General features: G+C 44.4%; 1 protein-coding gene across 1 annotated transcript in view; it reads left to right on the plus strand.

Moving 5' to 3' along the window:
* Positions 1-1,093: 1,093 nt before the first annotated feature.
* Positions 1,094-13,258, plus strand: part of Ero1b (endoplasmic reticulum oxidoreductase 1 beta) — a 40,999-nt gene continuing 28,834 nt past the window's right edge. Inside the window, exons 1-2 of the mRNA XM_069990618.1 lie at positions 1,094-1,343; positions 7,506-7,625. Of these exons, the coding sequence (XP_069846719.1) occupies positions 1,242-1,343; positions 7,506-7,625 (222 nt within the window). The 5' untranslated portion in view covers positions 1,094-1,241. The remainder of the gene's footprint in view (positions 1,344-7,505; positions 7,626-13,258) is intronic.

Consider the following 13,258-nt stretch of genomic DNA (forward strand, 5'->3'; position numbering starts at 1 on the left):
ATCAAGGGTGGGGGGAGGTGGCTCTTAGTTTAAAAAGGCAGGGAACATATATATGGTCCATTTAAGGCTCAAAAGCAATGCAGTCCTGAAGACCCATTTTGGACGTCTGACAGCCAGAATGTAACATAACTGGTGGTTTTTTTTTTTTTTTTTGCCAATAATTTGTGGCAATTTGTTACATGAAACTATTTCCCACTACAGAGACAGAAGGGGATACAGGTTTGTAGAAATTGAGGAAACCACTGAAGCTAATATAGCTTATCATTCATCGACACTTCCTAGGTGCAAGGCAGCACCTGGGAAATCCCAGGGCGATACTCGAGGTAGGGGCTCGGGCCGGGTAAGGGTGCAGCAAATGCCGGATGTGGGGTCCCAGCCTGGTGGTCGCGCGCTTTCGGGTTGTACTGGCGCATTATATACAATCTTCGCGTCCTCACGCGCGTGCTATGTAATACCTACAGTGTCCCCACGTCCGTTACACACGCAGGTGTCCACACAGCAGCGGGGTGCGACGGGGCCCAGAGAGGACAGACGCGGCCGGGGCGGGAAGCCGGGAGGGGACGCGGGCGACGGCTCCAAGCCGCTGCAGCGGAGGGAAGGGGTCGGGAAAGGGACGGAGACGAAGCGATTCCGCTCCATCCCAGGTCAAAGGTCCCGCCTGGCTGGGGCGGGACGGCGGGTCGGGGCCGAGGCCCGGCTCCGGCGGCGGCGCGCAGCGGACTCAGGCCCGAGGCCGGCCCGCACCCGCGCTCCGCACGGCCAGCGGAGGGGGGCGCGGCCTCGGCTGGACGGCCCCCCTCAAGGGGCGCTCTGCTCCCCCCAGCCACTAGCTCCCCGGTGTTTTGGAGCCCGCGTGGTCCCGTCTCATTGGCCGCCGCGGAGCCCGACCCCGGGAAGGCGGAGCGCTCCCCTCCACAGTAGTTCGCCATTTGCAGGACCGCGGCGCCGCGGGGCCAGCCGAGACTACAACTCCCAGAAGGCCGCGCGCCGGATGGGCGGGGCTTAGTCCGAGGACGTCGGGGGCGGGGCCTGTCGGGATGAAGCGGGGGCACGCGGCGCTGCCGCCTCAGACGCGGCTGCTGGGCGCAGGGGAGCGTCCTCGTCCTTCGGCCGGCGCGCCGACGGACCTCCGCTGCTGGAGGTGCTCCACCGCGGGGCGCTGCCCCCTGGGGTCGTCGCCCGGGTCGCCCGCCGCTCCCCGGCCCCGACGGGCCCGGCTGGCCGCGGCTGGGCAGGGCAGCATGAGCCGCGGACTCCTGAGGGCCGGCGCCGGGCGGGGGGCGGCGGCCGCAGTGCAGCTGCTGCTCGCCCTGAGCTTCCTTCCGAGCGTCGTCGAGGCCCAGGTGAGCGGGGGCCGCGGCGGCGCCAACAGGGAGCCCGCCGGGACGGGGTGGGGCGGGGACCTCGCAGCGGGTGCGGGAAACGTCCGCGCCCCGGGCGTGCGCGGGGCCCGGGTTCTCAATCCTGGTGCTGTTTTGGAGCCGCCGGGGCTGTGCGGGGTCCGGGACGTTGAGCGGGACCTAGGGAGCTGTGCGGGGTCCGGGACGTTGAGCGGGGCCCTCGGGAGCTGTGCGGGGTCCGGGACGCGGGAGGGGGGGCGGCTCGGGAGGTGTGCAGGGTACAGGACGCTGAGGGGGTCCCCCTCGGGAGTTGTGCGGGGTCCGAGAACCGAGGGGGCGGGGTTTGGGAACTGTGCGGGGTCCGGCACGCGGGGGCCCATGGGAGCTGAGGGCGGGATGGGGGGTCGCGGGCACTCGGCACACCGCTCCCCGTCGCCAGTCCGGGAGGAGCGGAGCGGGCCCTAGGGGGACCCGGGCACCCCTGGGCTCCGTCCGCGGCCGGCGCCGCCCGCTCTCCACCCACCTGTCGGCCCCGCGTCCCAGAGGTGCGCACCGGGGTGCGGGACCCGCCGCGGGGACCCTCGCGCGGGCTTGGGCGGTGTAAGGCCCTGGCCCCCGAGGACGGCAGTGTTCCGGGGTGTTAGAGAAGTGTTCTGGAAACCTCCTTTCCCGTACGGAGTGCACGCTGTATCCTGAGAGGCTGCACCGACTGCCAGGTGTGGCGCCGGCTTCGTTCCGTGCACCTGCTGCCGACCGGCGGTGCGGCGGAGCCGAACGCCAGAGAAAGTGTCCCAGGTGACCCGATAACGAGGGGAGAGGCCCAGTGAGGCAATTAATGCCCCTGGTTAAGAGAAACGGATGGTTAACTGCCCGTGCTACCGTGTAAAACATGTTGTTGTTTCTTCCTTTCTGACTTCATTCATTTTTCTCACGCTTTTTTATGGTGCATAGCACGAAATCCCAGAATGCCCGAATATGACTTTTGTGCCCAAACTCGAGTACTTAGTAAGTGAATGATTTGATAAAAATAACAGAAGCAAACTTTTGAGTATTTGAGAGCATGTTAAACACGGAGAATTTCTGGCTGGGTTTGCCGAGACTTGAGGACGTACTGTGGCCTGGCCTTGGACCCCACCCAGGGGCAAGCCTTGCAAATGACTGTAAGTGCACTTTTGAAAAACACTGATGAGCCATGACATTCTGAGCTTCCACCAGAGACTTAGGAAAAAGAAATTTCCCAAGTTGTCTTTGGCAACATGATTTTCTGGTTACTAGGCTGCGTGCTTGTTTATGAGTAGAATTTTCATTTAGATACTTTTTAAAATGAGATTTCTCATTTTCTCAGTACACAGCATATATATTTATTGTACATATTACCACCAATCTAGAAGGTTTGCTTTTGGTTTCTTCCTATACCACTAATTATGAATAACTATTGTTTTATAATTGACACTGTACATCTGATTTCCCTATATCAAGTGAATACATATGTATATAGTTCAACAGTTAAAAGATGCATATTCAAAGTGGCACTTGCCAAACAGTCTTCAAAAGCACATGTGTCTATATTTTTGTTTCAGTGGTACTATGTAATGTCATATTTAATACAGTACTCAAACCTGTAACAAACTTAATTATACATTACCTTGTTTTATTTGAGACATCTCTCAGAAGTGAGTCCTATGGTAACTGAAGTTTCAAGAGATTAAATGACCAGAAAGTGAGTGACATTAAACTGGAGCCCTGATCCAGACCCCTCTCTGCTCTGTACAGTATAACAGCATATTGACTTCTCTGCCTAGAAGAGCAATGGAGAACAGGGAAATCAAATTGAGGAACTGCGTTCTTTCACTTTTGAAAGATGTTTTTGCAAAAACATCTCTATTCATAAGAAAGCAGTCATTTAACATTTGTTTTTCTTGTAACGAAACTACAAAAACATTTTTGAATACATAAAAGGATATCATTTGCATATTTGTGCCCAATTTTCTTACAAATGAAACACACGTATCTTTGTAGTGTGGTGAAACACCAGGAACTAAAGGCGAGAGCATACAGCAATCTTCATTTTAAAAGGAATCTCAGTCCAGTGTATTTGTAGTCCTCCTAACTGCCTTTCTGAGGTGGCATGAAATCAAGAAATAGAGTTCCCAACAAATGAAATCCAAAAACTTGGGACTCACAGTACCAGTCTTACCTTGAGGGTTTCTTCCACATCCTCAAGATTTTGAGCTTCTGCCTTATGCTGCATGACCATGGTAGGAAATAACACTTGTGTCGGCTTAGAGAGGAAACTGGAAGAGACAAGTCCATGAAGCCTGGGCTCCAAAGTCAGATATCCTTCATGTAAGAATGAATGGAAAATAAATCCCGTATGAGTAAGAGTAAAGTGAAGAACTCAGAACCTGAGTGCTATCTCTGAGCTTGTTTTGCTCAAGGGTGATGCTCTAGCACTTGAGCTACAGTTCTGCTTCCAGCTTTTTAATGGTTAGATGAAGATTAGAGTCTCATAGACTTTTTTGCCTGGGCTGATGACTTCACACCCACCTTGATCCTCAAGTTGCAGCTTCCTGAGTAGCTGGGATTATAGATATGAGCTACTGGTAGTGGCTGGGCTTCAAATTACATTTTTTTCACTTGAACATTCATGAGAAACCTATACTTCCATGGAAAACTACTTCATAATTTGAATTTAGATCTTTTCCCCTACATACTCGGGATACTGGGCAGTGGCAGTAAACTGCATCTCCCTGTGAGCCATGCCATCCTAATTTAGAGGCTGACACTACTGTGTGCTGTGTGCATGATATTGGTCATCTTAGTCTAGTGCTTTGGCTTTAAATGTTGTCCATCGGGCTGGGAAGGTGGCTTAGTGGTAGAGCGCTTGCCTTGCATGCATGAGGTCCTGGGTTTGATTCCCCAGCACCACATAAGCAGAAAAAAAAGCCAGAAGTGGCGCTGTGGCTCAAATGGTAGAGCGCTAGCCTTGAGCTGAAGAGCTGAGGGACAGTGCCCAGGCCCAGAGTTCAGGCCCACGACCGGACCCCCCCCCAAAAAAAAAATGTCCATACACCTGACTTTCACGCTTAATTCTCCAGACTATGATCTTCAGCTCTAGAGCTGTATTATCCAACTATTTTTTTCATTATCTCCAGTTGAATAGCTAGTAAATAATTCCAGCATTAATACCAGGAACCAAATTCTTGATCTTTTCCCCCAAATCTCTTCCCAAGATCTCTCCTTTATACAAACAGTTCAGCCAAACTGGTAGCCTCCTTGCTCTTGCCCTGAGGCCTTCATACTAGCAGTTTCCTCTGTCTAGCACACTCTTCTTTGTTTTTGGCTGTCACTTTTCTGATTTGTCCTCTTATCTACAATGTCCCTGTCCCTGACCATACAACAGTATAAAAAGAAACCCTCTTTTGCCTGATACTCCATATTCTTTTCATCTTTTGCTTGCAATTTACTAGTGGTTTTCTGTCTCTGGAGTATTTTGTAGAAAACTACATTTGGTCTTTGTTTCTGACTCCTGGCCCAGAGCTCTTTAAGTGCCAATGGTGATAAGTGATAATAGTGTCTTTTGTTTTTCATAATACCCCTCTTTAAAGTCACACCTGTGTTTACTAATGCCATGATTTAGAATGATGCTCCTATACAGATGAGCTGAATCACCAAGACAACCAAAAGATTTAACTCTTGAACAACCAACTGCATTTGATGAGAGCTGCTGAGTTTGTGAGCACCCTGAGAGCAGCTCTCGGGGAGAGCCTAGGTGCTGGGAGTATCCCTTCCACCCTGTATTCTGCTCTATGCTGCTCCCCTTTGGTTCCTGAGTCCTTTATAATACATTGTAAAATGTTTTTTTTTTTCCTGAGTTCTGGAAGCGATTCTAACAAATGACTCAACCTGGAAAGGGTCGTCCAGGGAACCTCTAGTTTATTGCCCATCAATGGGAAGAATGGCTGAAGTGGGCTATCTTGTAGGGCTTGTCTAATTCTGGATGGTGAGTATCATCAGAACTGTAGATTTCCCAGTTGGTATCTGAGAGTTGCAGAATTGATTAGTGTGAGAAAATAACTGGACTCTGTAAGGGTAAAATCTTACAAGAGAATTATCTCTTTGGCCCATTGCGCAGTCCTCCTTTTTCCTTTAAAAAATAACCAAACATTGGGACAAGCTCACTGCCTCAGGACCTTTGCATTTACTATTCTTAATTAGAATATGTTTCTCCCAGATAATCTGCATTCTTGCTCCTTTCCCTCCAAGATCAGACAGTGAGTCCTTTCAGATCCCCATTTAAAATGAGAGTACCCTCCCCCCATCTCTATCTCCATTCCTGCTTTTCTTCCATCTCCCTACTTTACCATCTGTCAGACTCTGTTCTGTCCATTCATTCCCTTCCAATGATAAGGTAAGCTCCTTGAAGACAGATTTTTGTCTTTTTATTCTGATCATACAGTCCCTGCAGGTAAAACATTTCTTATGTTGAACTATGAGTAAACAAATAAATAGAAGATAGATGCAAATAAATTATTCAGAAGGAAATTCAGACGGACAACAGGATAATAAATATTAAAGAGAACTTGAGAGACATGTAGAATGCAGTGAGAAGATTGGGGTCCAGAAGAATATAATAGGGAAGATCAGTATTGAAAAGATTACTCAATAGAAAATTTTTCCACTCTAGTTCCTATCCCTGCCACAGTCCCTAAACTCTGTGACCAATAATCTTTTCTCCATCTCTAAGATTTTTTTTGTGTAAAAAATGTCCCACGGATGACTTAGAGTTAGATTTTTTTCCATTCATCATTATTCTCAGAAGATTCATTCAGGTTGTGCATATCAAGTCTGTGTGCCTGTGTCTTGTGCATGTGTGCACAGCAGCTACTGGGGTTTGAATTCAGGGCCTGTGTGTTTTTTAGACTGGAGCTCTACCACTTGAACTACAACTCTAGCTCTGCTTTTTGCTGGTTATTTTGGAGATAGAGTCTACCAGGCTGGGAGATTTTCTAGATGCAGTCACTTGAGTAGCTAAAATTATAGACATAACCCACTAGTGATAGACTCAAGTTCCCTTCTTTTTTTTTTTTGTCTGTCGTGGGTCTTGAACTGTGGGCCTGGGTGCTGTCCCTCAGCTCTTCAGCTGAAGGCTGGCACTCTACCACTTGAGCCACAGTGTCACTTCCAGTTTTCTGAGTGGTATTGGAGATAAGAATCTCATGGACTTTCTTCCCCAGGCTGGCTGGCTTTGAATCACAATCCTCAGATCTCAGCCTCCTGGGTAGTTAGGATTACAGGTGTGAGCCACTGCCTCCTGGCTTCAAGTCCCTTTTTAATTGAACTATGCTGAAGAATTTTATGAAAGTTTTGGGCTCTTGATTCATTTTGTAAAAAACAATTTTAAAGCCTGATTTGGAAATAAGTCCCATTTCTACTGTAGAAATATTACTTTAAGTTTGCTAAACCTACATATCTTATAATACAGTGAAGATAATAATAGCTTATTTCTAGAATACTTTTAAAGGGTAGATGAAGTGACATAAAGCACTTAGCCCTGTCCCTGTCCTGGGATTTTTAAAAAGAGGTATGGCATGCTATAGCAGTGTTATTCTCGTTTGATCCCTAGGTTAAGTATGGGCAGATGCTGATGGAGCATTCCAGTTACATTCTGTATTTATGCAGGGGAAGGAGAATTTAGTACCTTTCATTCTGGGCATTTACCAAGATGCCTTGTATTTCAGAATGGATTAATGTTCTTTCATTCTTTTATCATTGCATAAAGTGTTTGTAGGGTGCTGGTGGCTCACACCTGTCATCCTAGCTATTTAGAAGGCAGAGATCTGAGGATCATAGTTCAAAGCCAGTACAGGCAGGGAAGTCCATGAGACTCTTAATTCTTAACTCCTTACCCCACCCCACCAAAAGAAAACAACACCAAACTGTGGCTCAAGTGGTAGTGTGCTAGCCTTAAACAAAAAACTCAGGAACAGTGCCCAGGTCCGAGTTCAAGCCTCAGGAGAAGCTAAAAATAAGTATCTGCTTTAATGTTATGAATCTTAATTTGCAAATACTAACTTGAATGAGTTATTAGCATCTTATAAAACACAGATTTGTTAATGTCAAAGCATGAAGGATATTCATACTTTATATACATGTCAATTTTAGGTGGCTGGCGTTCTGGATGATTGCTTGTGTGATATTGACAGCATTGATAACTTCAACACCTATAAAATCTTCCCCAAAATAAAAAAATTACAAGAGAGAGACTATTTTCGTTATTACAAGGTAAGATTAAAATGTTTAAATTCTGTTGATAGCAAAGATTTTTATATAGTTGTCTGCAGATGTTACTTTTATATCATTTGAAGTATTAAAGTATCATAATGAAAGTGTCAGTTTTGTAAACCTTGAGACTCTGAACCCCCTTCTTGTGTTTGGGGACTTCCTCATCTTTCAGTTTTGGTTTTGAGGCTGAGACTCCTCCCTTTACAAAAGCTGAAGGATGGCAAGGATTTAGGAGTCTTCAACACAGGCTAAACATTCTGCCTTACTGGACATGCCCACCCAGGTTTAGAGGTGGCCCTTGGCACAGCAGAGGGGCTCAGCATCAGCCCTGTGCCAGGAGCTCTCTGGAAGGGCTGGCACACAGGCTGAGGACGCAGTAAAATACCCACCCTAGTAATTCTGCAGAATTGCTGCCTAATCCAGCCATAGTCTGCTGCACACCTTACAAAACACCAACAGTAATTAAAGGCAGCTGCAATCTTTAAATGTGGCCGTAAATGAAATCAACCATTATTTTAAATTATAGAACAATATTTTAAAAACTGCATTTGCAGGATTCAGTTGGTTTATATTTCTTACATTTTCATTTTTAATTCTACAAATTAAGAGTGATTATCTTTTTATCCTAATTTTAGGTAGGATAAAATACTACGTTTAAAATTTTTTAAATCTGATACAGGAAAATATGTTAGAAAATTAAAATTTGGGGACCTTGTCAGCACTAAAAATACCCCCAAAAAGGGAGAATATTTCTTTTTTCTTCTTTTTTTTGTGTGTGGGGGTCTGGTCATGGTCATGAGGCCTGAACTCTGGGTCTGGGCACTGTCCCTCAGCTCTTCAGCTCAAGGCTAGCGCTCTACCACTTGAGCCACTGCGCCACTTCTGGCATTTTACTTTTTGCTTATGTGGTGCTGAGGAATCGAACCCAGGGCCTACTGCATGCAAGGCAAGCTCTCTACCACTGAGCCACCTTCCCAGCCCGAGAGAGAATATTTCTTGTACATACAAAATGTTAGGAATACAGATTCCATGAATTTATTCCTAAAATTGTTGAGTGACTTGTAATCAAGGCATTTTACATACAAATAAAAGACAGTGCTGCTTCTGTTTATCACCACTTCATGCTTCCTTCCAATTAGACTGAAGTGATTCTGTGGTTAATGGTGACATTTTCTTATGATTGAGTCTAGTGCAGTAGAGGAAGTACGGATTCTATTTAAGACCAGACCTTCCTAGGCGTCCCAGCTCCACTGACTGCCTCTCTTAGGGGATTTCTTTCTAGTTCTGTTGAATAATATAAATACCTCATTTAATTTTTAGATACAAATTTTGCTAGTATTACTTTCCTTTTTCAAGTGAATAATGGTTTAGGAATCTTAAGTAGGGTACTATTACATGTAGTTGTCTAGCAACAAAACAGATGTTTGAAAAAAACATTGTTTATGAAATTAAGAACCAAACTGAAGAAGCAAAAAAAAAAAAAAGAGAGAGATGAAAACAGAAAGGTACTAATGGCTATTCTCTTTAAGGCACCCCCCCCCCATATTTTTGCAATACTTTATACATAGAGTCAGATTTCTGGGGAAGAGAGTCTTGATTATTATTCCAGGTAGTCATATGACCCCTTAGCCAAAAGAGGGAAGAACATCCTGATTGACAGTTCTAGCCTTCTGACTGTAAGAAGAGTCATTGTTTCTCAAAGGGAAATAAGAGGACTGTTAAGAGGAAAAGTTAAAGTTGAATAGACAAATAACTGTGTGGCCTTTGGCTGCCCAACATGCAAGGCATCTTCTGTATGTACAGTTTAAAAATTGTTCCAGTCAACACAGTCCAATTATTTCCTATAGAACCAAACATGCCCATGTCTCTCCTAGAGGAAGGTGATTCACGCAGCCCTCATCTACATGGTTGTGTGAGAGCTACTCTTTTCAGTTCTGTCAAAACCAACAAAATAAATAAAATTCAACACAGCATATTCTACATTCTATAATGACAGTAAAAGGAACACATCCATATTATGTGCTCAGTAAACAAGGAAATATAGGTAGCTGGGCAGTGCTTGCTGTAGCTGGTATTTATAACTTCTATTTAGTACTGCTTATTCCTTTCTTCACCAAATATTTATTGAATGATTATTTTGTGCTAACCTATAATCTGCATAATGTGGCTATTGTAGTAAATAAGACAAAGCTTTTGTTCTGAATAAACAACAAAATATAATTCCAGATCGTTATAAGGAAATGCTGTTGAGAAAAGCAAAGTAAGAGACAATGTGATAGGGTAGATAGGGTAGATAAAGGAGGTAGATAGCTCTGTTGTAATGAAAGTGATCTAATGTTGGTATTATTTTATTTTATTTTTTTTGTCTGAGACTGGACTAGAACTGAAGCTTGCTTTCCTTCATTGGCTGGTGCTCCATGACCTGAGCCATATCTTCAACCCCCTAATGTTATATCTGATCAAAGACCTAACTGCAAAAAAGAAAGCTAAGTGATTAGCAGCTTGACCTCGTTGGTGGAATGCCAGAGTGAGTGAGAGCATCAGATACTGAGTCTGAGTTCTGGTGTCCAACTTAAAAAAAAAAACCAAGACAAGATCTAGCAAAACATTCCAGAAAAAGGGTGGCAGAATAACTCAGATTTGAAAGTTTTTTTTGTTTTTGTCGTGGGGCTTGAACTCTGGGCCTGAGCGCTGTCCCTCAGCTCTTCAGCTCAAGTCCAGCGCTCTACCACTTGAGCTACAGTGCCACTTCCGGTTTTCTAGTGGTTTATTGGAGATAAGAGTTTCATGGACTTTTCTGCCCGGCCTGGCTTTGAACCACGATCCTCAGATCTCAGCCCCCTGAGTAGCTAGGATTACAGGCGTGAGCCACCGTCGCCGGGCTCAGATTTGAAAGTTTTAAGCTTATTGTGTTTGAGGACTCAGAAGAAAGCTGACTTTGCTGGAGGAAAGCGAATGAATGAGGGAGTTGTAGATGATAGGAGCCTTATTTAAAACATTAAAAAGTATACAGATCTATTAAATATTTGAAACAAATGTAGAAATCAGTATGGTAGATATAATATCATTTTTAAGGTGTCATTTCTTTGATTACTTGTAAACACTATGTCCATGTCATGTTACATTTATGTACCTAATTTTGAATATTCTTGCCCTTTGCATTGTTTTTTCTATCGTCCATGTTGACTAACATAAACCACTCATATTCTGAAACGGTTTAAAAAAGTAGGACTATATTGGCCATAAATGGAAGTTGGATTTTATTCTAAGCATGATAAGAAACTATTGCAGAGATTTTTGTGCAAAATGGACCATAAGGGCATTGAAACAGGAGACAGGAGCAGTTTAGGATGCTTACTGCCATAGTCCAGATAGTCCAGATAAATGGTAGTGATTTGGACAAGAGCTCTAGAGTTGGATGAAGTAGAAAATGGTTGAATTACAGTTTATAGAAGGTAACAAGCTTCTCTGATCAGTTGAATGTGAAGTGGGAGGGTAAAAGTAACAATGTGTAAGTTTGAAAAATATTGTAAAAACATCATAATCAAGTGGATTTTATTCGAGAATACAAGGGACATTCTTTTTAGATCTTTGGCCAAATTAAACATATACTTCCATCATTTAAAAAAAATGAGTGGTATATGCCTTTTTAACATGATTATAGCTAGCATCTCACTTGTGGGATACCACTAGAGGAATTCTCGCTTAGGTCAGAAGCCAAGACAAGTATGCCTGCTGTCTTTATTACCATTGGGTATATCATCTAATGCAGAAAAAAAACTAAAAGAATAAGTAAAATGATTTTGTTTTTTTGTTTTGTTTGTTTTTGTGATGGTCTTGGGGGCTCGAACTCAGTGCCTAAGTGCTATCCTTCAGGCTTTTTTTGTTCAGGGCTCGCATTCTACCACTTGAGCCATAGCTCCACTTCCATTTTTTTGATACTGTATAGGAGATAAGAATCTCTTGGATTTCTGTGCTCTGACTAGCTTCAAACCATGATCCTCCCATCTCAGTTTCCCGAGTAGATAGGATTACAGATAGGAACCACTGGCTCCTGGCTATGATTTTCATTTATTAGTGATACAACCAAAGTTTGAAAACTAAATCAGTAATGAAGTGAAATTAAAAATTGCATTACACTATAGGCTGTATACTTTATATGCAAAAGAAAAAGCCAGTTCTTTTGTTAATGCAAACAATAACCAGTTTAAAAATAGAATAGCTGGGCGCCGGTGGCTCATGCCTGTAATCCTAGATACTCAGGAGGCTGAGATCTGAGCATCCCGGTTCAACACCAGCCTGGGCAAGAAAGTCTGTGAGATTCTTATCTCTAATAAAGCACCAGAAAACTAGAAGTGGTGCTGTGGTTCAAGTGGTAGAGTGCTTGCCTTGAGCTGAAGAGCTGAAGGACAGTGCCCAGGCCCAGAGTTCAAGCCCCACGACTGACAAAAAAGATACAATGGCTAGGTGCCCTTGGTTCATACCTGTAATACTAGCTACTCAGGAGGCTGAGATGTGATGATAATGGTTCAAAGCCAGCCCAGGCAGGAAAGTCCATGAGACTTTTATTGCCGATGAACCACCAGAAAACCAGAAGTGGTGCTGTACTTCAACGTCGTAGAGTTGTAGTCTTGAGCAAAAGAGCTCAGCCCAGACCCTGAGTTCAAGTCCTACAACCAACCAAAAAAAGGGGGAAAAAAAACCTCTTTATATTAGCAGTGAAAATACACAATCTATAGGAATAAATATATTAAGAAATTTAAAGCCTGTGGAGATATGGCTCAAATGGTAGGGCACCTGCTTGGCAAGCTTCTTGAGTTCAATGCTCAGTCCTGCCAGAAAAAGAAATGGGCAAAACCTAAAGAAGGTAGGCTTCAACATTCCTGAAAGACATGAAAGTAGGTTTACCTCCCCCCAAAAACAAGTCTTTTGTGACATGACGATCCTAATTCTCTCCAAGTTAATACATGTGTTTATTATCATCCTAATAAAACTGTCACTGAGCCTGACACTGATGGCTCACACGTATAACACTAGGTACTCAGGAGGCTGAGATCTGAGGATTGAGGTTGGAAGCCAGCTCAAACAGGAAGTCTGTAGGACTCTAATCGCCAGTTAACCACCAAAAACCCTGAAGTGGAGCTGTGGCTCAAGCAGTAGAGTGCCAGCCTTGAGCAAAAAGCTCGGGACAAGTGCCCAGTCCTTCAATTCAAGTCTCAAGATCTGCATTGTGCACATGTATGCACACACACACACACACACACACACACACACACACACACACCAATAAGTTTGTTTTTTTTTCATGGAGCCAGACAAGTTGTCACAGGTTAGGTTCCTTGGAAGCAGAGTGAGACAGTGATTGGTGTATTAATGGCTCATTACAGATTGCTCTTGGGACAGACCATTTAGAGAAGGGAAAGGAAGCAGTGGAATTGGGATTGAACAAAAGGAAAATTCAAGCCTCAGTAGAAGTGTCAGCTACAATATGTTCTTGTATCAGTCTCTAGGATTCATCCTATTAGCTGTCTGTTGAATTTCCTAGATCTGGATTTCTTTTCTGCCATGTTTCTGTTTCCTCCTTTTCCTTGACTCTGTTGTTAGTGTGTTAGAAAAGAACCCTCTTCCCCAGC

This window comes from Dipodomys merriami, unplaced genomic scaffold (assembly GCF_024711535.1).
Source record: "Dipodomys merriami isolate MVZ:Mamm:240054 unplaced genomic scaffold, mDipMer1.0.p SCAF_4, whole genome shotgun sequence".
Taxonomy (NCBI): domain Eukaryota; kingdom Metazoa; phylum Chordata; class Mammalia; order Rodentia; family Heteromyidae; genus Dipodomys; species Dipodomys merriami.